The 25,241-nt window shown below is 38.3% G+C and overlaps 1 protein-coding gene across 7 annotated transcripts in view; it reads left to right on the plus strand.

Moving 5' to 3' along the window:
- Positions 1-25,241, plus strand: part of STX8 (syntaxin 8) — a 250,382-nt gene that overhangs the window by 26,654 nt on the left and 198,487 nt on the right. For all 7 annotated transcript variants that reach the window (XM_081272232.1, XM_081272230.1, XM_081272231.1 and 4 more), the window contains one exon: positions 16,444-16,568. In XM_081272232.1, the coding sequence (XP_081128358.1) occupies positions 16,444-16,568 (125 nt within the window). The remainder of the gene's footprint in view (positions 1-16,443; positions 16,569-25,241) is intronic.

Consider the following 25,241-nt stretch of genomic DNA (forward strand, 5'->3'; position numbering starts at 1 on the left):
CCACTGATGCTACCCAGGATCCGGGTTCTTTTCTCCTTGTTTCTTTGGTACTAAACCCGGGGACACTTTACCACAGAGCTATATCCCCAACCCCTCTTATTTTTTCATTTTGAAGCAGGGTCTTGCTAAATTACTGAGGGTCTTGCTCAGTTGCCAAGACTATCCTGGAACCTGCAACCCTCCGGTCTGTCTCTGGAGTGGATGGGATCACAAGTGTGTGCCATTGCACCAGCCCAGCATCCTGGTTCTTGGCACTCTTCATTCTGCTTTCCTCAGAATATTGGCTTTCTCTTCAGACTGACTCCTCTTCTGGTCTCAGAATAGCTGTAGCAGCCTGAAGGCACACTACAAGCAGAGGAAGGGGATATTTTAAATAAGTGAGATACTCATGTGGCTAAGAAATCTAAAAAGCACTTAACAGGATTCACTGAAGACCCTATCACTGTTCCTTATTCCTCAACACAGTTGTTACTGTTCATTTTTAGCACATCCTCCTTCCAGGGTTCTCTTAAGCATTTACTGACAAATACAAATATATTTTTTATTTTCCTCCATCTTTCACACAAGTGCTAGCATGCTCTGTGCCATTCTACAGCCTTCTGTCACCTGGTCAATATCTTGGGAAATTTTCCCATTCAGGACAGTTTTGTGATTAGTTTTTATAGGCTTAGAATATTTCATTGTGTACACATACCATAATTAGTTTATTAATAGATAGGTTTGTTCTCAGTCTTTTTATTATAGAATCATAGTGTAAGAGATTTTGCACATATCTCTAGATCTCAGAAGTAGGATGACTGGGTAAGATGTGTGTGCATTTGTAATTTGGATAGCATTTGGCAAGTTGCCTTTCAGAGGGCTAGAAACGATTTAGTTTTGTGCCAACAATTTCTGTGAGTGCCTGTTTCCTTGTGGTTTTCCCCAAGGAGAGCTATTAAACTTCTGTATCCTTACTCCAAACTAATATATATGATAGTTTCATTATGGTAATATTACTACATACAGTGAATTAAGGTTACAAAGTAATTCTTCTATTTTTCCTAGTACTTTCGTTTTATAATTATAATATTTGGGATTGTGCTGGGTGTGGTGGTGCATGCCTGTAATCCCAGCAGCTTGGGAGGCTGAGACAGGAGGATGGCAAGTTCAAAGCCAGCTTCAGCAAAGGCAAGGTGCTAAGCAACTCGGTGAGACCCTGTCTCTAAATAAAATACAAAAATAGGGCTGGGGATGTGGCTCAGTGGTCGAGTGCCCCTAAGTTCAATCCTGGGTTTAAAAAAAAATGAGATTATATTAAATCTTAAAATCCCTTATGTTCCTATCTAAGAACATGGGATCTAACCCCCACATGTTATTTGTTCATGCTATCTATTAGTAGTGTGTTCTTCAAATAAATTTAACACATTAAATTTATTTCTGATTATTTCTCCCATAATACTTTTTTGATTATTTGTATGAAAGCTTTTTTTGCTGATGTCTGTTATTAATATTAAAGCCATTTTTAAAATTCTCTTTTTCTGTTCTCTTGAATTTTCAAATCATTTTTTTTAAGAGGAATGAAGCACTTCCCAGAAGCTTCCCAGTTGACTTTGGCTCAAAATAGAAGTAGACTAGGTTGTATCATGACCGTGTTATACCAGAAACCATGAGGGTGTGGGGCTGCTGTGAGTAGCTTGATTTATTCTGGATAGATGTTTTCCTGAACTGAAAACCAGGATGGGGCCGTGCTCTCTGGGTGGAGGCTCTGATAGAGGGAGAGAAGAGACCTAAGGCTGCTGGGTGGGTGAGCCGCAGTGGCTGCATCAGACCTGCTCCACAGCTCCCTTACCAATAGCTCTCTTTATCTTGAATTTTTTTTGAAGAATCAGTAACTCAAAAGTTCAATTCTTTGACCTTAGTAAGAACCTTCATGTCCTGCTACTTTGCCTGTTCCTGAAATCCCAAAGAAGTAGCAGCTCACTGACCTTTTGAATAATTTATGTAAGCTCAAGTAGAAACTAGATTGTGGCTTTTCCTCTCCAGTTTACTTTTTTAAGAAGCTGGGGTGTTTATACCTATCACCATCCTCCAAAAGAGGTAGAGGAGGAGTATTGATGTTTGACCAGTTATAACAATACCAGATTTACAGTTTGTTTGATCTGGTTTCTTCTGCAGATAATCTTGTGTATTGTTGTTAATTCCCATTTAATTCTATTTTAAGAAGGAATAGCTTCTGATCCTCACATTGTGGAGAAATGACACAGGTTAGTTTGGTATATGAAGTGATAGTATGACAACAGGAGTAGTATTTGAAATAGGGACTGGCCTGAAAAAGCTGGCATATATTTGCTGGTATTCTGATATTAGCCATACCATATGGTCATATCATATGACAGTTTTATTTTTTTGTTTTTGGTTCAGAGGATTAAACGCAGGGGCACTAAATCATTGAGCCACATCCCACCCCACCCCCCTTTTAAAACAGGATCTCACTAAATTTCTTAGGGCCTTACTATTGTTGAGGCTGGCCTCGAACTTGTAGTCTTCCTGTCTCAGCCTTCGAACTTGCTGGGATTATAGGCATGCTTCACCACACCTGGCTCTTTCTTCCTTTCCCTTTTCTCTCCTTCTGTCCTTGCCCCTTCCTCCCTCCCTCTCAGAGCTGGGGATCAATCCCAGGCCCTTGTGCATGGTAGGAAACTGCTCTACCCCAGTTCTATGATTCTTCTTGGTAGAAGAGATTATTAGGCCAAAATGTTGACACTGGAATGAATACGGTTTCCCAGTGGTTTATGGGAACTAATGGAATAGATTGTTTTTGAAGAATATCCTAAAAATATAAATTTATTTTTAAAGTAGCATGTTCTGTTTTAAAAAGTCGACTTACAAATGAGAATAGATGAAAGTTGAGATTCTGCTTCCTGTTCTGACATGCAGCTTCCCATTTCCTTTCCAGAGGCAGCCATTTTTTTTTTCGATTCATGCACAAAAAATGTATTGTGCATGGTCTCCACACCAAGAGATCTGTTCAGAGCAGGGAATAGGCCTGGCCCCTGCCTTTCCCTAGTTGAGAATGGATCTGCCACCAGTGCGTCATGGAGGGGACATGGGCAAGGCCAGCCAGTGATCCCTCATCCCTGGGGACTAGCTTCAGCACTTTGCTTGATTTATCCCATGTGTCCTCAGATCATAGCATTTTTTCTGGGGCTGTGACCTGGAAATGGTTGAGAAATAGGGGTTTGAATGCTAATTCACAATAAGGGGGAGGCACTAAGGAAGAATAGGGTCTCTTTAGGTAGAGGAGAGTAAAAGGAGGGGAGGGAACATAGAGGTAGGAAGGAGAGCAGTATGAAACAAACATTACCTTATATACATATATGACTGCATGACTGTGATTTTACAACATGTACAATCAAAAATGAAAAATTATACCCTTTTTATGATACATCGAAGTGCATAAATGCATTCTACTGTCATGTATAACTAATTAAAACAAATTTTAAAAATTTATAAAGGAAGCCACTTTTAATAGTCATTTGTGTATCCTGCCAAAGAGATTCTGTATATACCAAGATACAGCTGTCTTCAGTCTCTCACCTTTTTAAATTTTAATATGAATTATAATACATTATTTTGCACCTTTTTATGCTTAATATATCGTGGAGATAATGAAATAGAATGCTATACCTAGTCACTGAGAACTTGGCAAAGTAGTAGTTGAAGTTTTGGGGGAATATGTGTGCTTATGAGACTGGTTATTGCTTGAAGGGGTCTCAGTAGGCATTTAGTCTGGATTGGTTTCCCCCCTCACCCACATGGAGGATAGAAGGGAGCTTTATTAGCAGGTTGTCTTTTAGATGGAGACCAGCTATAAGGAAATCATTTGGATGGTTGATCAAGCAAAGGAAACCAAAGACCTTCAGATCTGAACAAATATTAGTCATTGTAACTGCTTGTCACCCATCAAGTCAATGGAGGTACCCAGCTATTACCACGGGAAATAGAAGAACACACAGACTATCTGCAGGTGGTGAGCAGAAGCAACCTGAAAGCTTCTCTCCTGAGAAGGTATTAAGAGCCAGGCAACAAATCATTTAAAAATTTTTTTAAAAAAGATTCTATTAATTGTATTTAAAGTGACATGGGATATTTAGGAATAAGTTAAAGGAGATCTTTAGACTGAAAACCATGAAGCATTATTTAGAGAAGCTAAAATAAACCTAATAGATTATACCCCTATAAATCAGAGATGAGAAGACTCAATATTGTAAAGGTCAGTTCTCTCTCTGAATTAGTTTGCTGATACAGGGCAAACCCATTTATAATCCCCGGTTGGGTTTTAGTTTGTCATTCGAGAAGTTGATTATATCTACAGCTTACATGGCAGTGCAAACAGACAAGAAGAGCTGAGGCAGTTTTGAAAAAAAGGTTGGAAGATCTACATTATCTGTTAAGATGTCATAAAGCTGTAGTGCCGTGTTAGCACAAGGACAAATATCCAGTAGAACAAAATAGAGACTCCATAATCTGTCCCCCACACATATGACACCTGATTTATGACAAAAGTGACAGTGAATGCAATGGAAATGGAGAAGGTAGTCTTTCCAATAAATGGTATTAGGTCAACTAGATGTCCATATGCAAAAGTATCTTGCTCCCTGCTATCACTCTACCTAAAAAAAAAAAAAAAAAAAAAAAAAAAAAAAAAAAAATTACAAAAGTATTGTTCTAAATGAGAAAGGTCAAAGAAGAGAGCTTTTAGAAGAAAATGTAGAAGAATGTCTTTATGACCTTGGGTTAGGCAAAGATTTCCTTAACAGCTCACCAGAATTACTAAGCATAAGTGGAAAAAATGAACTGGACTTCATTCAAATGAGAAATGCTGTTTACTAAACATACTATGAAGAGCAAAGACAAGCCACAGAATGGAAATCTGTATTAGCAGGGCATATGTCTGACCCAGGAAATATATCCAGGATATATGAAGAACCCCTATAAATCGAGTAAAAGGCAGACACCCTACTAGAGGAGAAAATTGACAGAGGACTTCAACTTCGCAAAAGAGCATATCCAGTAGCTGATGAACAGAAAAGGTTTTCGTCTTTACTAATCAGGAAATTGCAAGCTAAAACCACAATATCATACCATTATACCTGTAAAAAGGGCTAAAATAAGATGACAGGCATAACAAATATTGCTAGGATGTGGTCTGGAGTTCTCCTATCCTTTTGGTGTACTCTTTGGGAAACTTTATATTCATTAGAACAGAACTATACAAAATACAAGAATATTTATAGGAGTGCTGTTCATAATAGTCCCACCTGGAAACCACCCAGTGACCTCCACAGCATAAGGGCCAAATATGTTAGGGCGTGTGCATACCCTGATGTTGCACAGCAAGTGAGAATGAACAGTTTTCAACTCTGCACCACACTGTGGATGGATCTCACAAACGTCATGTTGAGTGAAATAAACCAGACATGAATGCTAACTGTATGGATGCCATTGCTATAAAAACAAAGTTTATTCATGATACTATAAATCATAAAACTGGTTCCCTTTGGGGGAAGTAGTGAATAGAAGGGGATGCAGGGGGCTTCTCAGGTTCTGGTAATGCTTTGATTTCTTGCCCTGGGTAGTGGTTTACTGGAGGTATTCAGGTAAGTTATCATTGAGCTTTATGCTTGTGACATTTTTCTTTTTATATATTCTACTTATATTTTTACTTAAAGGCATATTTTAAAATTCATGTGCATACATTTATATGCTACATATACATTTGTTCTGCACATATATATTTGTGTATATAATCACATATTTTACGTGTAAGTGCACTCATAGGCGCACATACCTGTTATGTATGCACACTCTGAGTGCTATGTCCTGAACAGACCACAAGATGGAGCTATAAGTCAATAGAAAGGAAACAATTTTCCAGTTGCTAGGTTTTGGAAAAGTTAAATTTTTTACTTGAAAGCAAGGAGATAATGTTAAAATTGCTTATTCTTCCTAACTTCAGGAATTGTCTTTTACCTCTCAGTTGTCTTTGACCTTCCCCCCACCCTTTGTCCGTGTAACTGCAACCCTGCTTGCCATTTTAATACATCATCTTTTATCACTATCTAGACTGTGCCGCATTCCTAGTCTCTATATTCTTTTTTTTCCTTCTTTCTTGTCTCTCTCTTACCTTTTACTTTCATTCATATATTTTATATACATACATATATAAATACTTTTTCATTGCTCTTTCTCCCTGAAAATTTTGCTTGATTTTTGGCATTTCATGATTTTTAGTTTGTGCCCCCCCCCCCAATTCTTGATTTAAAAATGGATGTCATGGAGCCCCACTTCCCTCAGGATTGAAATAAACAGGGGAGGGGAGATTGAAAACAGAGCTGCTGAACCTCCTTACACTGAGAATAAAACTACCCCCACCCCACACTGGGCTGCCTGGATGCATTCCCCAGCCAGCATAGTCTAGCTGAATCAATAGATGTACATCACCTGGTTTTTGTTTCTGTAAATTGTAACTGCTTCTGTGGGCCTGGGGGAGAAGCATCTAGAATGCTTTCTCCCCACTTTGATCAAACTGTATAAAATTAATTTTTCCTTTAAGAGTATGTTTTTAATGTTTTCTAATAGTTTTCACTTTTTTTCAAATTTATTTTTAAAGTGATACATAAAAATTGTACATATTAATGGAGAACCATGTAGTGTTCGATACATGTATATATTGCTGTGATTTTTCTATTCTGTTGTATTCCCTTCCTCTTCTCTTTTCTCCTCTCAATAGAGCTGACCAAATCCATAGATCTGACAAATTATTTTCCATAGCTGATATTCTCCAATATAAATATGCAGTCATTTTTCCAGTGACTCCCCATTTTATGGATGTTGGGGCATTTCTTTTTTGCCATTACACACAATGCTGAGGTAAATACCCACGGGGTCTATGGCCTCTCTTCCCATTGGACAGAGTTCTTAAAGTAGGGTTATTGGACAAAAGGAACGGATGTTCAGAATTTGACAAATACAGTCATGTGTGCTTCTTAAAAGTTGCAGTATTTTGTGTTCCTCCAGTAATATAAGGGGGGGCCTACGTTTTGGTACTGGGGATTGAACCTAGAGGCACTTAACTACTGAGCCACATCCTGGGCCCTTTTTATTTTTATTTGGAGTTGCTTAGGGCCTGGCTGAGTTGCTGAGGCTAGCCTTGAACTTGTGATCCTTCTGCCCCAGCCTCATGAGTCGCTGGGATTACAGAAATGTCCCCCACAGCACACAGCCCTGCAAGAGAGCCCATTTCCTGATACCTTGGCCTTGGTATTGATGAGCTTGGTGGGTTTTGCCAGTTTTAATCCTCTTGGGTGAAAATGATACCATTTTGAATTTCAGTATTTTAGTACTGGTATAATTGTGACTTCAGTATGGAAAATAAAAAGTTTCCCTATCCCTGCATGAATTGATTTTTAAGTTATAAAAATAAGCTACCACTTAAGCCACATCCCCAGCCTCTTTTTTTTTTTTTTTTTCTTTTTTGTACTGGGGATTGAACCCAGGCTGGGTACTTTACTACTGAGCTATAGGCCCAGCCTTTTTTTTTTTTTTAATTTTGAGACAGGGTCTCACTAAGTTGTTGAGGCTGACATCTAATCTGTGATCCTCTTGCCTCAGCCTCTGAAGTTGCTGGAATTACATGCCTGGATCCAATTTGTGCTTTTATTTTTATTTATTTATTTATTTTTAAAGAGAGAGTGAGAGAATCTTTAATATTTTATTTTTTAGTTCTCGGCGGACACAACATCTTTGTTGGTATGTGGTGCTGAGGATCGAACCCGGGCCGCACGCATGCCAGGCGAGCGCGCTACCGCTTGAGCCACATCCCCAGCCCCCAATTTGTGCTTTTAAAAACTAAAAATGAGGCTAGGGATGTGGCTCAAGCGGTAGCGCGCTCGCCTGGCATGCGCGGGGCGCTGGGTTCGACCTCAGTACCACATAAAAATAAAATGAGGATGTTGTATCCACCGAAAACTAAAAAATATTCTTTAAAAAAAAATGAAGATATGTAAATTCATATTCTTCTTTATTCACAAGAGTTTTCTACTTCTCCCTTCCCCTCTTCTCTATTTAATGAGCACTTTCATGTCTTATATCATTTGACCCTCATAGTAATCTTCAGAGATAAGCAGTTTGATATATGAGGAGGCCAATTCTTAACAGCTAAATCATTGTGTTTAGGCTGAATCGATGGCAGAGATTTAGAGCTTAAGTCTTGTTGTCCTTTGCCTTAGGTGTTGTCTCTTAGGCCTTTTCTCTTTTGCTTTTGGTTTCCTACCAGTTCCTTTTTAGGGGTCCTCACGACCAATTCTTACTGACTTTGAGTACTTTGTCCCTTTTCCTGTTCATTTGACCTACAAGAAGCATTATCCTTTACTAGATGTTCAAGCATCGTGTTTGCTTTGCATCGTGTGAGTCAGTGGAAGGAACAAAAGATTATGAGAAAGCCTAGGTTGGAGTTTGACTCTTTCATTTTATATAAGACAAAGATAATGACAACTCTTCCAAATATTATACAGTTCAAGTGAGAAGAATGTATGTGAATATTCTTTGTAAATTCGAAACTGCTTTATAAGCATGAATGAATACTTGCTGTCACTGATTTTAGCAGGAAATATATAGGTGGCATGCCATCTGGGGAAGTCTCTCTCTCTTGCACAGAACATGTAGAGGTCTCTAAGAATAGTGAATTTGAAGTGCAAAATTGGGGTATGGGCTATTCATGGTCTAGATTAGAAAAAAGGGAAATCATTTTGGGGGGGGGGTTGAAGAATGTGGAAGAAACAAGACTTGAGATAGCCCTGGTAAAATGTGTAGAATTTGTACAAATGTATTTTTTCCTCTTGTGTACTTTTCTTGAATCCTACACTTTCTAGAGCAATAGCTTCCTTACCAAGTTTGGCGTCCTGCTGGTTGCATAAAAGTCACCTGAGATCTTACAAATTTCCTGGATTTTGTCTCCAGAGGAAAAGATGCTATGGTTAATCATGTGGGTGTCCATCTCAATCATTTGCATTTTTCAATATGACTTGGATGAATTGATACAATGAAAAGCAAGGTTATTGAGGTGGAAATAATGTCTGACTAGGCAGTCCTTGGCTTTTCTGCATCTTGAATATACATATACATTATTCATTGGTACCCTTAAACAGTCTTAATGCCAGATTTGGATTTTTTGTTCATCAGTTGAAGAACCCAAAATTCCACTACTATTGGTGGCACTGTCTGCCAGCCAATGACTTTGCTTTGCTACTCTCACATCTCAGTCCATAGAACAGTGTTACTTTGCATACTTGAAATTTTTATTGTATTTTATCTTTATAAAATAAGTTAGATTGGAAACACATGCTAAGGGGAAAACATTAGTGTCAAGACGAAGTTGGAACTCATTAGACATGTCAAATGCCTACATGCAAATTATAAATTGTGTTCCTCGATTGGACACTTATTGGATTTGTCATTTCACAGTGTTTGTGAAGAGCCAAGTGAAGGCAGAGCGGAGTTGTTATTGAGGACAGGGTCCAGAAGGCTAGATCCAAGAACAGAAGTTCCCTTATCCTATATGAGCTTGTTGACTTTTGCACAGTCTGTTTCTAAGCATGTTTTCAAGGGTGCCTTGAGTAGTAATAAAGTACAGAGCTGCTTGCAATAAAAGTTGACCATTGGATGGTTGTAGCTGAACCTGAACCATCAACCAGCAGATGGCTCTCTGTCACCATAAGGTTTAGCAGAGCAGTCACTTCAGCTCTTGGAATTCTTAGGTGTTTTGTACATCAGGCCTCCTTATCCCTCTTCTACCTTTTAGGTACCCAAGGCAATCAAACACTTAAAGTAAGAAAAGTGTCCTTTTGGTTTTACTTGGTTTTAAATTTCTTAGATGACCCTGAGGAATAGTGGTTTCAGATTTCTGAAGTTTGGGTTGGGGACCAAAATAATGACTTCTGATGACCTTTTCTACCCTACATTTCTATTCTATGAACTATTTTATTAAGGTTTTTATTAACAGTAAAAAAAAAAAAAGACAGGAAGAAATAGGGTGGAGTATTGGATTGAAAGATGTTAACAGTCAGATGTTAACAGTCTAGTAGATACGGCTACAAGCAACCATTCATCCACAGGTCATACTCTTGAAGGAACATTCTTACTTTGGAGTTGTTATAAGGTACTACAGTGAAATTTGAAAGATGATGAAAAACTTCCCTTTTTCCAAATTGTGTTAACTCCCCAAAGTTACCCAGGTAAATTTGGCTAGCAATGCATAACTCTCCCCCCTTAAAAAAAATTTTTGTTTAAAATTTGAAAACCTAATGCAAATGTTTTTCTAAGTTCTATGGTGTATTTTCCTTGGATAAGGAAAATATTTTCCTTATTTAAGTTCTTATTTGCCCTGGATTGATACTCTGGATTAATTGAAGCGAAGATTATTTTCTTAAATTAACAAAATTATTTTGAGAATTTTCTTTGCACAGTGTTGGGCATTTTTTGTCCTTAGAGTGTCAGCTTCATGAGGTCAGGCATCTATCACTCTTGTTCACTTCCAAGTCCCTGAGATGAGCGCCTGATACATTAAGGGTACTCTGTATTTGTTGGATGGTTGGAGGGATAGATGGACGGGGTACAAAACTATAATAGGATGGAGTATTGGACTGAAAGAAGTTAACAGTCTATAAATATGGCTACAATACTCACATACCCATAGAGCATGAGCTTCAAGGAGGAGTGTTATTTTGGGATTGTTATTAGGAATTGTGCTGATGCTTGAAAGTAATGAGAAATTTCCTTTCCTATGTTGTGTCCATTCCCTCCAACTCGGCCAGATCTGGAAATCTCTATTTCTATATCCAGTCTACTCACCAGTACTTGTGGAATTTCCCTTTGAATCAGTATGTTAATTGTCCTTTTCTCTATGTTCTCTGGTGTCCTTTCCTTTGTCTAGACCCCCTTGCTGCCCACCTACATCACTGCACAGCCTTCAGTCTCCTCCCCACTGCAGCCTCTCTTCAGAGTAATCCATCTGCGTCCTGTTGCCAGACTTTGTCTCTAAAGAATTTATGTCAAAGAATCTATTTCTGATTGAAATTTGAGCCTCGGTGCATCTGATGTTCACAGAACGAAACTACACAAAAAGTTTTGAAAAAGGAATTGCCCTTAAATACCATAGTAGCGTTTTCACATCTATAGGCAAGTCTAGTTACGAAACTTTGCAGACTCGATTCAATTCACTGACACCTTAGAAATAGCTTTACTAGTCCAAACTGCAAACCTCCCTTGTGGTCTGTGAATTGTCAAACACGGATATTTTTTTCCAGACAAAACAAACATTTTGTATAGTCAATGTGACATCTTTTTGAAAAGCTACTTCTTGGAATTCACTGCCTTTTCAATTCTGTATTCAGTTGATAAGAACGCCCTCCCTATGAACTTTAACAAGCTTCAGCTTCATTTGTCAACAGAAAGATGGATTATCTGTGCCCCATATTATAATTTAATAACATATGCTGTTTTCTTTGGGGGAATGAAAATGAAATCATTTTTGTCTTTAGAAACTGAAACCTTATAAGATGTGAGACAGATACTAACATATTTATTAATATGGCATTTATCTGATATTCTTTTTATTAGATAAGTTCCACCTTGAAAGAATTTGGATAAACATTTTTGATATATTTTAAAAAGGTGGGACTCGGGCACTGTGGCGCAGACCTATAATCCCAGCTACTTGGGGAAACTGAGACAGAGGGATCACTTGAGCCCAGAAGTTTAAGGCCAAGGACTGGAGGAGTGGTTCAATGGTAAAGCATTTGCCTAGCATGTGTGAGGCCCTGGCTTACATCTCCAGCAAGGAAAAAAAAAATGAAGTCCGTCCTAAACTCGGCAACATAAGAATTAGCATTTCCTCTCTTTAACTTCCTTTGCAAAGGAGAAATACTCCTTGCTTGTCATTCCGAAAGTGAGGTTGAGATACAAGGTGTTTAACTGACAGAATTTCCTATCAAGAAATTCTCTTCATCTGCTTGAACAGTGTTACTCTTTGCTGCTAAAATCTTGAAGGCAGGTAGCAGTTGATAAGTAGGATTTTTTTTTTTAATCTCTCAAAATGAAAATGTTAAATACTTTTCTCATTTTGTCTTCCTTTGGCTTGAAGCCCTCAGTGCCCTCAGTGGTTTTCCCAGTTCTGTTTCGTAAACGTTTACTGAATGCTGCTTCTCTGGCGTATTCTGAGGCTGGTGGGTTTTTTTTTTTTTTTGTACAGGGGATATAAACATGACTGTCATGTGGCCTCTTTCCTCACAGAGCTCATAATTTAGGAAGGGAGACAGATGAGTAAATAACTAACTACAATCCTGCTTGATAAATGCCACGTTAGAGGTCATGAGCAAAGTGCCATGGGAGCACCGGCGAGTGATTGATTCTCGGGAAGGGGGAGGGGGTGGGGATCAGGAAGGACTAAGCAGCAGAAGTGACATTTGAGTTGAGCCTTAGGGGATGAATAGAATTTTGCCAGATGGACAAAGAGATGGGGGTGGGGACACTTCAGACTCATACAAAAACATGAGAGTGTGAAAGTTTGTGCCTTTGTCTTGAGTGGTTGAGCAGTGTGTAGGGCTGAAGGAGAGGCAGGGTGTGGAAGGGGGGATGTTGAAAGATGATGATGCAGAGATCACCAGGGCCTCGTGTTAAGCTCACACTTGACCTGTAGCTTCTGGGGAGTCACAGAAGTCTTGAAATATAGAAATGATATGGTGAGATATTTGTTTTTAGAAAGATAATTCTAGCAGCATAAGTATAAGATGATTTGGGTGAGTGTGACTGGGAGCATAGAGACCAATCAGAAGAACACCATCTCCACCGTCCACGCGAGAGATGATGAGAATCTGAGCCCAGGAGGCTCCACCACTGGGGATGGAAATAAGGACATGGACTTGAGAACCACCTCTGAGGGAGGTCTTGGCCTTTGAGATGTGGGGGAGAGGAGCAGAAATCATGGCTTGCATGACTTGCTGACCAAAACAGAGGGCGCAGGAGAAGTAAAGCTTATAGGATGCAAGTGATGCATTTGACTTTGTGTATGTTAAGTTTGGAGGAATGCCAGTTGGAGATTCTGTATTTGTGCCTTTTCATTTAAGATAGAGAACACATAGGAAAATATCACGGGTAGAGATAAATTGGTAAGTCTTTAACACAGTGATTTTTTTTCAATCAGGGTAAGGGATGGAGGACATGCCTTGCCTGAATTTTTATATGTGGGGCTTCTTTTTAACTATTCATGTGCCATTTTTTCCCCCTTACTCCCAGATTCTGATGCAGCACACTCAGGGCCATTGTGTATAGAACTGTACTGAATGATAGGCATCATTCCAAATGATGAATCTCTAAAGAAAATAAAGCATTCTACATATAAGAATACCTGTGATCTTAATATTGTACCCGCTCTTATTAAAGAAAGGCACATGCATTGCTGGATTTCCTGGCAGGTTTGGGACATCGGCAAAACCGAAAACACCAAAATAGAGAGGAGGGAAGAGAGGAGGAGATGGCAAATCAGCTTTGGGAATTAGATAACTCTAGGAAGTCTTTCCTATATGTCTGTTGGTGATGTGTATTTAATAGTAATATTAAATTGTGTCTATGTTGTCACTTTTGCTTTCTAAAAGGTGTTTAAAACACACACACACACACACACACACGCGTGTGGCTGGGCTCAGTGGTAGAGCACTTGCTTAGCATGTGAAAGGCACTGGGTTCCGATCCTCAGCATCACATAAAAATAAATAAATAAAAATATTATGAAAAAATACATACATTGCTGAAGTCCCAATTTGTCATTTTTTTTGAGGTTGCTAAAAGAAATTGTACATTTTTTCCCTTTTAACATTAATTTGCGTGCATGTGTGCATGCATGCATGTGTGCTCTGGGGATTGAACTCACAGCTGCACTCATGCTAAGTGTGTACTCTATCAGTGGGCTATACCTCCAGCCCTTTTGTATTAATTTTTAAAAGTATGTGTTACCACAAGGACCAACAGTGGGACATTTCAGCAGTAACTTAGAGAAGCAGTATCACCTAGTTGCAATTTATCCATTTGAATGGATACTAATAGCTGGTCACTGATGCACTTCTGAGGTTACTTTATATGCCTGTGATCCATGTACTGGAGTGAGCTGTATACAGAATCCCACGTGATTCCTGTTTTGACAAAGGCTGGCACTTGCAAGATGGTTTAAGGGTTTAGGGGTATGCTTTGATTGCAAATTTACTTCTTTCCTTGCTTTTTCTTCAAAGCTAGGTGGAATTAAATAATTATTATATGGAATAAATCTGAAATCTTGACATCTTGGATTCTTGGGGGCCAATCATGTGAAGTAAGGCTTTAAAGAACACATCTGTCTTTTGGATAATGTGAAAGTGTTTGGCATGCTAATTATAGTACACTTGAATAAGGGAGACCAGCTATGTGCTTAAAATCTTAGTCTAACGATTTAAAAAAAAAAAATTCCCCATTTGGCTTGGGTTTGTTTCTTAATACATATTATGTTCTTTGGTTTTAAAGGACTAAGCTAAAAATTAAATTAATATGACTTTTTGGGTTTGAGAATTTTAAGTGTCTCCTGTGTATATAATGCAATAATTGGTATAATGATAAGTTAGTTTCTTGAATGATTTTTGTTTTCTAAGCACTACATTAAGCATTTTCCCAACATTTTACATATTGTCCTCCCCCCGCCCCAAGCCACACACACAAGGTGGAATGAAAATGGCACCTATAATGAGAATCTGCACTTTGTAAGGCAGAGACTTTGGTTTGCCTATAGTTGTTTTTTCTTTATGCCTGTTAATTAGAATAGTACCTCTCACAGAAGTACTGAGCAAAAAAAAAAAAAAAAAAAAAAAATTAAAATTGAACCCAGGGGCACTTAACCACTGAGCCACATGCTCAGCCCTTTAAAAAAAATATTTTATTTAGAGACAGCATCTCACTAAATTGCTTGGGGCCTCACTAAATTGCTGAGGCTGTCCTCCTGTCTCAACCTCCTGAACTGCTGGGATTACAGGCCTGTGCCACTGCACCCACCACAGATTTTTTTTTTAAATAAACTAATTATTTAATCCTCCCAGAACCCGTGGAGATGGATATAACTATCCCTATACTTCTGGTAAGCGATGTACTGTTGTTAGCTATTCACTCCATAATGGAAAACAGGGTATAGAAGAATAAAGGTGATTTTTCTGTTCTACCAAGTCTTTTTTATTTTATTTTTTAAAAATTTTTAGTTGTAGTTGGACCCAATACCTTTATTTATTTATTTTTATGTGGTGCTGAGGATCGAACCCAGGGCCTTGCACGTGCTAGGCAAGCGCTCTACGATGAGCCCCAGCCCATATCAAGTCTTATCTCTATAAAAGGTTAAGCATTGGGATATCGGTTGTCTCTAGACAGTACCATGCCATTGGGGCTAGAAGAATGAGCAACGATGGAGAAGTGAGTGAATACACATAAGTTGCTGGAACAGTGCCTGCACATAGCAAGTGCTTAACTGTCAGTTGTTGCTGTCACTCCCACTACTGCAACATTGCTATCGTCATTTTTGTTTTGAATCCAATCAGCTCTAAAGTGAACCTTTGTTTGTTTCAAAGTGGTCAGACATGGTTTCCTGAACAAGGTGATCCTCACAGCTCAGATAGATTGTGGAAACATCAGGGCAGGAGAGAGCCACTTGAGATGAGAAGAATCCAGTAAACTGGGACTGAGGCAGAGATTGGTCTCGGCAAGAACAGGAAATCCCCAATGTGTTTGGTACAAACGGGGCATGTGGGTTACTAGAGGGAGTGAAGACTAAGATGGACAATCAGACTGTGTTGATTATATTATGAATGCTACATAAGAATCATAAAATTGGATTTGAAACTGCATGCATTACTGTCGGTAAGCAACTAAGGAAAATTATCTTTTTCATGCTATAATCAGTAATTGTAGCATTGAATCTGCTTGAAAAATAATATTTGTACATTTGGTGTCACATGGCCTGTGAGAAACTTTGTCCTAGTATGTCCTAGTATAAAGAATACTTCCAATTGGCTTTATGTGGTTGAAATTTAAGAACCTCATTTATCAGCCTCTTGTATGATTATTGAGTCAAATGTATCTTGGAGGATTATACGAGTATTATGTTCTCCCATCATCTCTTTAACAGGCTGTAATTCCCTGGGGACCAGGTTTGAGCCTTATTCATCCTCATAACTCTTCTAACACTAAACACAGTTCCTGGAACAGACTAAGGATGCAATAAATTGCGCAAATTGAATTTTCAAAGCATAGGAGGCTGGCCACCTCTGCACTTGTGAGGGGAATTTGCATCTGAGCTGTATTTTTTGAGATGTGTAATGCATTTAATGTGGTTCTTAGGTCCAGCCTGATGAGTGAAGAGGCTAAGCGAGGAGCACCCAACCCTTGGCTCTTTGAGGAGCCAGAGGAGACCAGAGGCTTGGGTTTTGATGAAATCCGGCAACAGCAGCAGAAAATCATCCAAGGTACTAATACCCAAGGACTGTGGGCTCAGAAACCTTTTCTGATTTTTGACTGTGGCCTTGAATGTTCCTTATCCTCATTGAAAACTGGAATGAAAACTGCTGGTCCTCTAAAGCTCTTGGCATTTTTGTGCCTCAGGATACCTGAAGAGTGGAAACCTGCTGTCACCTGTTTTAATAGCTGATGGAAGTAGTGATTTTTTCCACTGGGTGAGAACAGGTCTGAATCTGATAAGTCTAGAGGACCTTAGAGCGTATGCTCTTGACTGTTCTTCTAACACAGGACTCCACCTTTTTTTTTTTTTCATATTTTTTTTTAGCTGTCGATGGACCTTTATTTTTATTATATGTGGTGCTGAGGGTCAAACCCAGTGCCTCACACTTGCTAGGCCAGCGCTCTACCACTGAGCCATAACCCCAGCCCAGGACGCCACCTTTTTCATATGCAAAATAAATAGGTTGACTTTCACCTCAAGTTCATCTTGCTTGTTAGCTATTAAAACTGCTAATTATTTTGTAACTTCTATTTTTTAAAATTCAGAAGTAATGTATACTTGCTTTACAAAATTTAAGCACTATAGACAGATAAGATGGAAAACTCCATTTCTTCAATTTCTAACCATAAATGGATCAATATGTATTTCCTCAGACTTTGTATATACCTACATATATTCAGTCTAAACACACATATATAAATGGTGTCATGAGGTACATAGCTGTCTTTTTGGTGGTATTCCATTACTAATGTGTGTTATGAACATTTTTTCCACTGTCAGCATGTACAGATATATTGTTCTAAATCTACTTTTTAAAGATCAACTTTATTGAGGAATATTTAACATTATCATAACTAGCACATATTTGAAGCATAAGATTTGATAAGCTTTGACATATGTATACACATATGAAGCTATTACTACAATCAAAATAATGAACATAATCATTACTTTCTGAGGTTTTCTTCATGTCTCTTTAAAATTCTTCCTATTACCCCTCCTCCATCCCTAGACAGCTGCTGATCTGCTTTCTGTCACTATAAATTATTTTCTGTTTTCTATAATTTTACATAAGTAGAATGATACGGTATGTGCTCTTTTGGGAGGGCAGGGGATCTGGCTTTTACTAAACATAGTTACTTTATCCATGTTGTGTATATCAGTATTTCATTTTTTTATATTATAATATGGTATCCCATTATTCACATTTACCACAATCTGTGTAACTGTTCACCTACTAATAGATATTTGCGTGGTTTTCAGTTTGGGGCTGTTACAAGTACAGCTGCTGTGAACATGTACTTTATTTGTAGATTCTTTTTTTTTTTTTGTGGTACTGGGAATTGAACCCAGGGGCACTCTACCATGACTCTTTTTATTTTTTATTTGAGACAAGTTCTCTGTAAGTTGCTGAGTTAGCCTCAAACTTGCTCCCAACCTCAGTTCCCCAAGTTGCTGGGATTATAGGCCTGTGCTATCTCACTTGGCAAAATTTCAATTTTTTTAGGTAAATACCTATAAGTGGAATGACTGAATCATGTAGTAGAGGTAGGTTTACCTTTTATTTGTACATTTGGTACTAAGGATTGAACTTGTGGCCTTGTACCTGCTAAACAAGTGCTTTACCCCTGAGTACACTTTTGACTTTTTAAAAAAAATTTTTTAAATTTTTAATAGAAAAAATTATATATGATATTTTGAAAATATTAATACATTGTGGAATGACTAAATCAAGCTAACATAAACATTCTTACATATATAGAGAGAGTACACTTCCAGTCTACTCTTTAAGCAATTTTAAAGTATATTAGTCACCATGATGTACAATAGAGCCTTTTTTTTTTTTTTTTAAAGGGACTGAAGATTGAACCCAGGGCCTTGCACACTAAGCTACCTACCCAGCTCCTTTTTATTTTAAGACAGAGTCTTGCTGAACTGACCTTGAACTTCATGCTGGCCTTGAATTTGCAGTCTTCCTGCCTAAGCCTCTAAACCTAGCACAATAGATCTTTTAAATTTACTTGAAACTATCTGAAATTTTGTGTCTTTTGACTAACATCTCTCTAATTCCCTCATCCTTCCTCCATCACCTAGCTCCTGTTAAACTCATAAGAGCAAAGTGAAGAATATGCTTGACTTTTTTCTATTCTGCATATTAGTGAGATCGTTCAGTGTTTGCCTTTCTGTGCCTGTCTTGTTTCATTTAACATAATGTCCTCTAGGTTCTTCATGTTGTCACAAGTTACAGGATTTCCTTCTTTTTATGGCTGAATAGTATTCTATTGCTTATACATACCACACTTTTTTTAAAAATCCATTCATCCACTGTTGGGCACTTAAATTGATTTTAAAAAAAAAATCTTGACTATTGGGAATAATGCTACAGTAAGCATGGGAATTGACATCTTAACCATGAATCTCCCAATCCATAAATACAGATTTAATTCTAAATAAATGGGTTTATTTAGTTTAATTTTCCTCAAAAGTGCTTTCTAGTATTCAATATACATATCTTGTCCATCTTTTATCAGATTTATCCATAAGTATTTCATATTTTTATTCAATTATAAATAGCATTTAAAATTTTTTCGGTGTCTGTTGCTCCTACATAAAAATACAGTTGATTATTTAAAAAATGTGTTTGGATCATGCAACCTTATAAAAAAATCACTAGTTTGTTCTCGGTTTACTTGTTGAGAGTGTAGGATTCTATGCAAATGATCATGTATGTCAATAAAGACAGTTTTGTTCATTTCAATCTGGTTGCCTTATTTATTATTGCACTTGCTACAACCTCTATTACAATGCTAAATAGAAATGGTGAGAGCAGACATCCTTGCCTTGTTTCTGATCTTATTGTTTCATTCACTTGGATACCTGCTATGGTGATATTTTTCTTTGTTCAGTACTGGGTATTTCTTAATTTTTAGAAATATTCTTGTGTTTCTGTGGGATGCTACTGAGTTACTTGGGTCTTGCTTTATAAAACCGATCAATGAGGTGTTATAGAGCAGGATCTATGGACCAAATCTGGCCTACTGTCGTCTGTTGTTATATGCTCTGCAAGTTGCAAATGGCTTTTAAATTTTTGAAATGGTGAAAAATAATCAAAAGAAGAGTATCTTGTAACTTGTAAAAATTATATAAAATTCAGTTTAGTGCTCATAAACACAGGTCTGCTTTTTTTTTAATGTTGTAGATGGATACTATGCCTTTATTTACTTTTATGCTGACAGTTGAACCCTGTGCCTCACATGTGCCAGTCAAGCATTCTACTACTGAGCCACAACCCCAGCCCTATAAATACAGTTTTATGGGAACACAACCATTCTCATCCCTTTATACATTATCTGTACATGCTTTCCTGCTTACGGTGGCAGAGTTGAGTAATTGCTCTAAGGATCATACGAACCACAAAGCCTAAAATACTTAATATCTACCAACTCCAGTCTAGAGTAGTTTATCCCACTAATGAGCCAAAATCATTCTGCATATTCTATGTAATGCTTCATGAATAATGAAATATCTTGGTTGGTGGGAATAAATAATATGTCTGAGCTGGTTGAGCCCAGAGGTTCCTTCCCTTTACTGTTTGGAGTGATTCTTTTCCCCAGCTTTGGGGCGTTCCCTCATTGTTCATGCAATACTCAAAGACTCGCTGTCTAGAGCTCTCCCCATGCAGATCTGTCCTCTGTGGTAGTACCCTGAATACTTGAACTACCGTGATCTCCTGGGACTCATTCAATCTGCCAGTTTCCACCTGGACTCCCCCAACTCGCCCACCATGGCTGGGAGCTCTCACAGGGGAATAATCGGGGCAGTCTTATTTGTTTCCCATTGCTAGGAGATCACTGCTCTTCGTTTCCTGACATATGTATTTTGAAACTTGGATGTTTTGCCTGGTTCTCCCCCCAACCCTTTCCCAGTTATTTTAGGCCAAAAGGAAATCTGGTCCCTGTCAGTCCATCTTAGCCAGAAGCAGAAGTCTAATTCTATTTTGAACTCCCCTTTGTGGTGAAATTGTCTGGTAAATGAAACACAGCAGCTCTCTTGGGGCTTTACCAATTACCGTATTTGAAGGAAAGTGAAAAAATAAAAAGTAACACAGCTTTACATCGAGCACAGTGATTCTTGTACAATAGTTTTCTTCAGGGTTTACATACAGTTCCTGAAAGGACTGCCCTTTTGCTAATTTTTTTAAATTTTATTTTATTATTTTTTTTAAAGATACAATTCCTTGCATCTTTTTCTTTTTTTTAAAGAGAGAGTGGGGGGGGGGAGAGAGAATTTTTTTAAATATTTTTTTTTTTTAGTTCTCGGCGGACACAACATCCTTGTTGGTATGTGGTGCTGAGGATCGAACCCGGGCCACACGCATGCCAGGCGAGCGCGCTACCGCTTGAGCCACATCCCCAGCCCTGCTAATTTTTATAGATCATCTTTTTCTTTTTTTTTTTGGTACTAGGGATTGAACCCAGGGGCACTTTATCACGGAGCTACATCCCCAGGTCTCTTTATTTTTTTATCTGGAGACAGTGATAAGTTGCTGGGGCTGATCCTCCTGCCTCTGCCTCCTGAGTCGCTGAGATTACAGGTGTGTGCACTCTGATGAATTTTTTTGGCATTGTTGCTTTTTCCAAGAAAGGCTGTTTTCTGTTAGGGAAAGTATCTGTCACTGAGAAGGGACTGCATTCAGGGGTTGCTGTGCTGGATGTGAGAGAATGCTCCTCCTCTTGAGTGTTAGCCATGGAGTCTCCACAGCAGAGCACATCCATACCGAGTTCCTCACTCTGAAGGCTTGCTGGCTTCTGGGGTTTGGGAATAGGAGGATGAAGGGGAGGGGAGGGGCATGTTTTAAATCAGATTTGTTTTTTCCTTCATGTTTTGAAATGCTGTGTCCCTTGTTGCTTTGCTAGCAAGCTGTTTTTCCATGATAAATGCAAACATGGAAGTAATCTTTATGCAAAACCCTTACTATCCTTTTCTCTGCCTCGGGAATCTCGATGATGTGCTGAGGTTGCTGTGGTTCTGCCTCATTGCCATGTCCTGTATTAGATAAAAAATGAAAGCCAAGAGGGCTGGGGTTGTGGCTCAGTGGTACAGCGCTCGCCTAGCATGTGTGAGGTCCTGGTTCGATCCTCAGCACCACATAAAAATAAATAAAATAAAGATATTGTGCCCAACTACAACTAAAAAATATTAAAAATAAATAAAAGCCAAGAAAGGTCACTTCTGACTTCCTTTTTGTCCATGGAATCCATTAACCCTCCTTTGTCTTTTTTGGTTTTTTGTCGCTCTGGGGATCAAACCCAGGGTTTTGTACATGCTTACGCAAGCGCTTCTACCACTGAGCTATATCCTCAGCCCTTTTTATTTTTATTTAGAGATAGGGTCTGACTAAGTTGGTGAGGTTGGCCTTGAACCTAAAATCCTACAGGCAAGCATCACCATACCCAGCCAGTTAGTCTTTCTGTGCTTCCCTTGATCCTTAGAAACACTTTGAAAATCATCCAAAATGACAATTTATAGAATTTAGACTTCAGGGCAATAAATGCTTTCCTTGCCTAAACTGGAAACTAGGCCTCCTCATAACTAGTTGGCTTATCCTGGCTTCTGTGTATGTGTGTGTGTGTTTTTTAGCTGAAACTTGAGTCATAAATGGGTGTTAGGGAAAAGTGGCTGTGGTGGTGACAATGACTTGGTCACCTCAAACATCCCTGAGATGGCACAAAGGAAATAAACTGGGTAGAGCTAGACTCTTCTCCCTGAGTTGGATGGCCACGCTTTGGAAGAGGTGTGAGGTGTCCCACCTTTGCTCAGGAGGTCGCTGTTGATAGGGTCTCTTAATTAGCACAATCGAGTCGTCTTATTCTGTAGATATTCTTTCTAGATTTGAGCAGAAAGTTGTATATTCTAGATTTCCGTGTTCTTAGGTCTCTAAAGGTTTTCATGTGAAATAGGGATGGGGAAGGTGGATAGCCAGATTCCATTTTACACTGAGGAATCTTGGTTGCTAATCTTTGAACCCTTGCAGTCACAACTTCACAATTTTCTTGGACGATGTCCTTTCTTATGGCTGTCACATAGATTAGAATGATCCCTTTCCTGAAATCTTAAAACTAAAACAATAATAAAATCACTATTTTTAGGACATGCTCTAAGGGTCTTCCTAAAATTGTAATTGACTCCTTTATCTAACTTGATTCAATCTTTCCTTTGTTCCTGCTTTTCATCTAGGGAGAGCTGCTCACATATGTTAGGTGTGAGAAGTTCCATTGTGACTCTCCAGGCACTGGATAACACAATGTCAATTGATTTTTCTGCTAAACTACACTCAGGGCTATCTAGTATAGACTAGAGCCTTTCCATCTAGCAGAGACTAATTTTTTTTTTTTTTTTTTTGTCTATAAACAGAGTCCTCTGTGGTCATTGGTTGATTGAAACGGCGAGTGTGCTGCCTATATAAGTCCTTGGGTAAACCTAGTAGTGCCACCAGCTGGGCTTGCATTTGGTGGCAAGGACAGGAAAAGACACATTCTCAGTTCTTGGGGTCCTTGTCATGTGCTCAGATTGGGGTCTGTGGTTGTAGCTCTTAGTAATGTCCCTTTGTGACTTTCCAACCCCTTGAAGAAAATGTAGGGTCAACACTCCAGTACATAGGCACAGGGAAGGACTTCCTCAATAGGACACTTAAAGCTCAGGAAATAATATCAATTAATGGGTTGCATCAAATTAAAAGCTGCTGCACAGCAAAGGAAACAAAATGTGAAGAGAGAACCTACAGAACGAGAGAAAATCTGTTATTAATCATCTTTTAGAGTAACTATCTAGAAAAAAAGAAAAAAAAAAAAAACCAAAAACTTAATACTGGAAAAAAAACCCAATTAATAAATGGGTAAATGAATTAAATGGAGATTTCTCAAAAGAAGAAATACAAATGACCAACAAATAAATGAAAAAAAAGTTCAATTAGCAATTGGGGAAATGCAAATCCAAACTACAATGAGATTTCATCTCACTCCAGTTAAATTAGCAGCCATCAAGCATATGAACAGTAATAAATGCTGGAGAGGATGTGGAGAAAAAGGAACACTTCAACACTGTTGGTGGGATTGTAAATTAGTACAATCACTATGGAAGTCAGTATGGAGGTTCATCAAAAAAGTCGACATGAAACCACCAGAGGACCCAGCTACACCATTCCTTGGTATTTTAAAGAATTAAAGTCATCATACTATAGTGATCCATGCATACCCATGTTTATATCAGCACCATTTATAACAGCCAAACTACGGAACCAGCTCAGGTGTTTTGTCAATGTTATGAATGGATCAAGGAAATGTGCTTATGTGTACACAATGGAGTTGTGCAGCCATAAAGAATGAAACTGTCATTTGCAGGAAAATGGATGAAATTCAAAAACATTATGTTAAACAAAATAAAACTTAGAAAGTCAAAGATCATATGTTTTTCTCTCATATATGGAAGATGGGAAACAGGAAAAGAAAGGTGGGTTCGAAGACTTCATGAAAATAGGAGACCAGTAGTGTGGAGGAGAGAGACGAGGGAGGGAAAGGGGAAGTCCCAGAATGATATTGACCAAAATCTATTGTAATGTCATGTGTATGTACCGATATATAACAACGAGTTCCACTATTATGTATAATGACAGTGCATCAATGAATAACATGGGAAAATATGGATAAAAACATAGAAAAAAATTTACTTGTTAAAATATTGATAATTTTTTGCTGTGGAAAATTTTAAACATGAAAGTAAAGTAAGATAATGACTCTATTACCCCCCCCCATGCTGATTCAGCAATTACACCCTATAAACAATCTGGCTTCATTTCTATGTCTGCCCACCTACCCATATTTTAAAGTATGGTTCCTACGTAATCATTCATACCAAATTAACAATCTCTTAACATAATCAAATATCCAGTCAGTGTTCAAATTTCCTTGATTGTCCTGTGATGGTTTCTTTTAGACTGCTTTTAGACTGTTCAGTGTGGTCCATACATTGAAATCAGTTGATGTTATCCCTTAAGTTTCTTTAATGAAAAGGTTTTTTTTTTTCCAACTTTCCCTTTTTTCTCCAAAGTTCTAAACAGGATCATTTGCCCATAGTTACCACTATCTAGATTTCACCATTTGAATCCTATATTGTTTAGCATATTCTTCTGTCCCAGATATTTGGTGGTTAGATTTAGTGAGTTGATCAGAATCAGGTTTGTTATTTTTGGCAAGAATACATACTGACGATTGTCCTTTTGTTTTTAATCTACAGTCACCAGATTTTCCTCCCCCAGTTACATGACATTCATTTAGAGAATGGTTTTCCTGAATGTCTAAAGATAGGAAGTATCCACACACACAATTGCTCCAAAGGGATTTTCAGAAAATGATTGTATTCGTTTTCTGTTGCTGCTGTAATAAATTAGCACCCGCTTAGTGACTTAAAACACATATTTAATATTGTGCAGTTCTGTAGGTCAGAAGTTTAAAAGATCTACATTCCTTTCTGGAGGCTCCAGGGGAGAATCCATTCCCTGGTCTATTCCTGCTTTTAGAGGCCACCCACATCCTTTGGCTCAAGGTACCCTTCTTCCTTCTTTAAAGCCAGCAACTGCATCTCTCTGACCCTTCTTCTTATCTCCCTGTGACAGCAGCTGGGA

The sequence above is a fragment of the Spermophilus citellus genome (assembly GCF_964194105.1).
Source record: "Spermophilus citellus genome assembly, chromosome: 17".
NCBI lineage: Eukaryota > Metazoa > Chordata > Mammalia > Rodentia > Sciuridae > Spermophilus > Spermophilus citellus.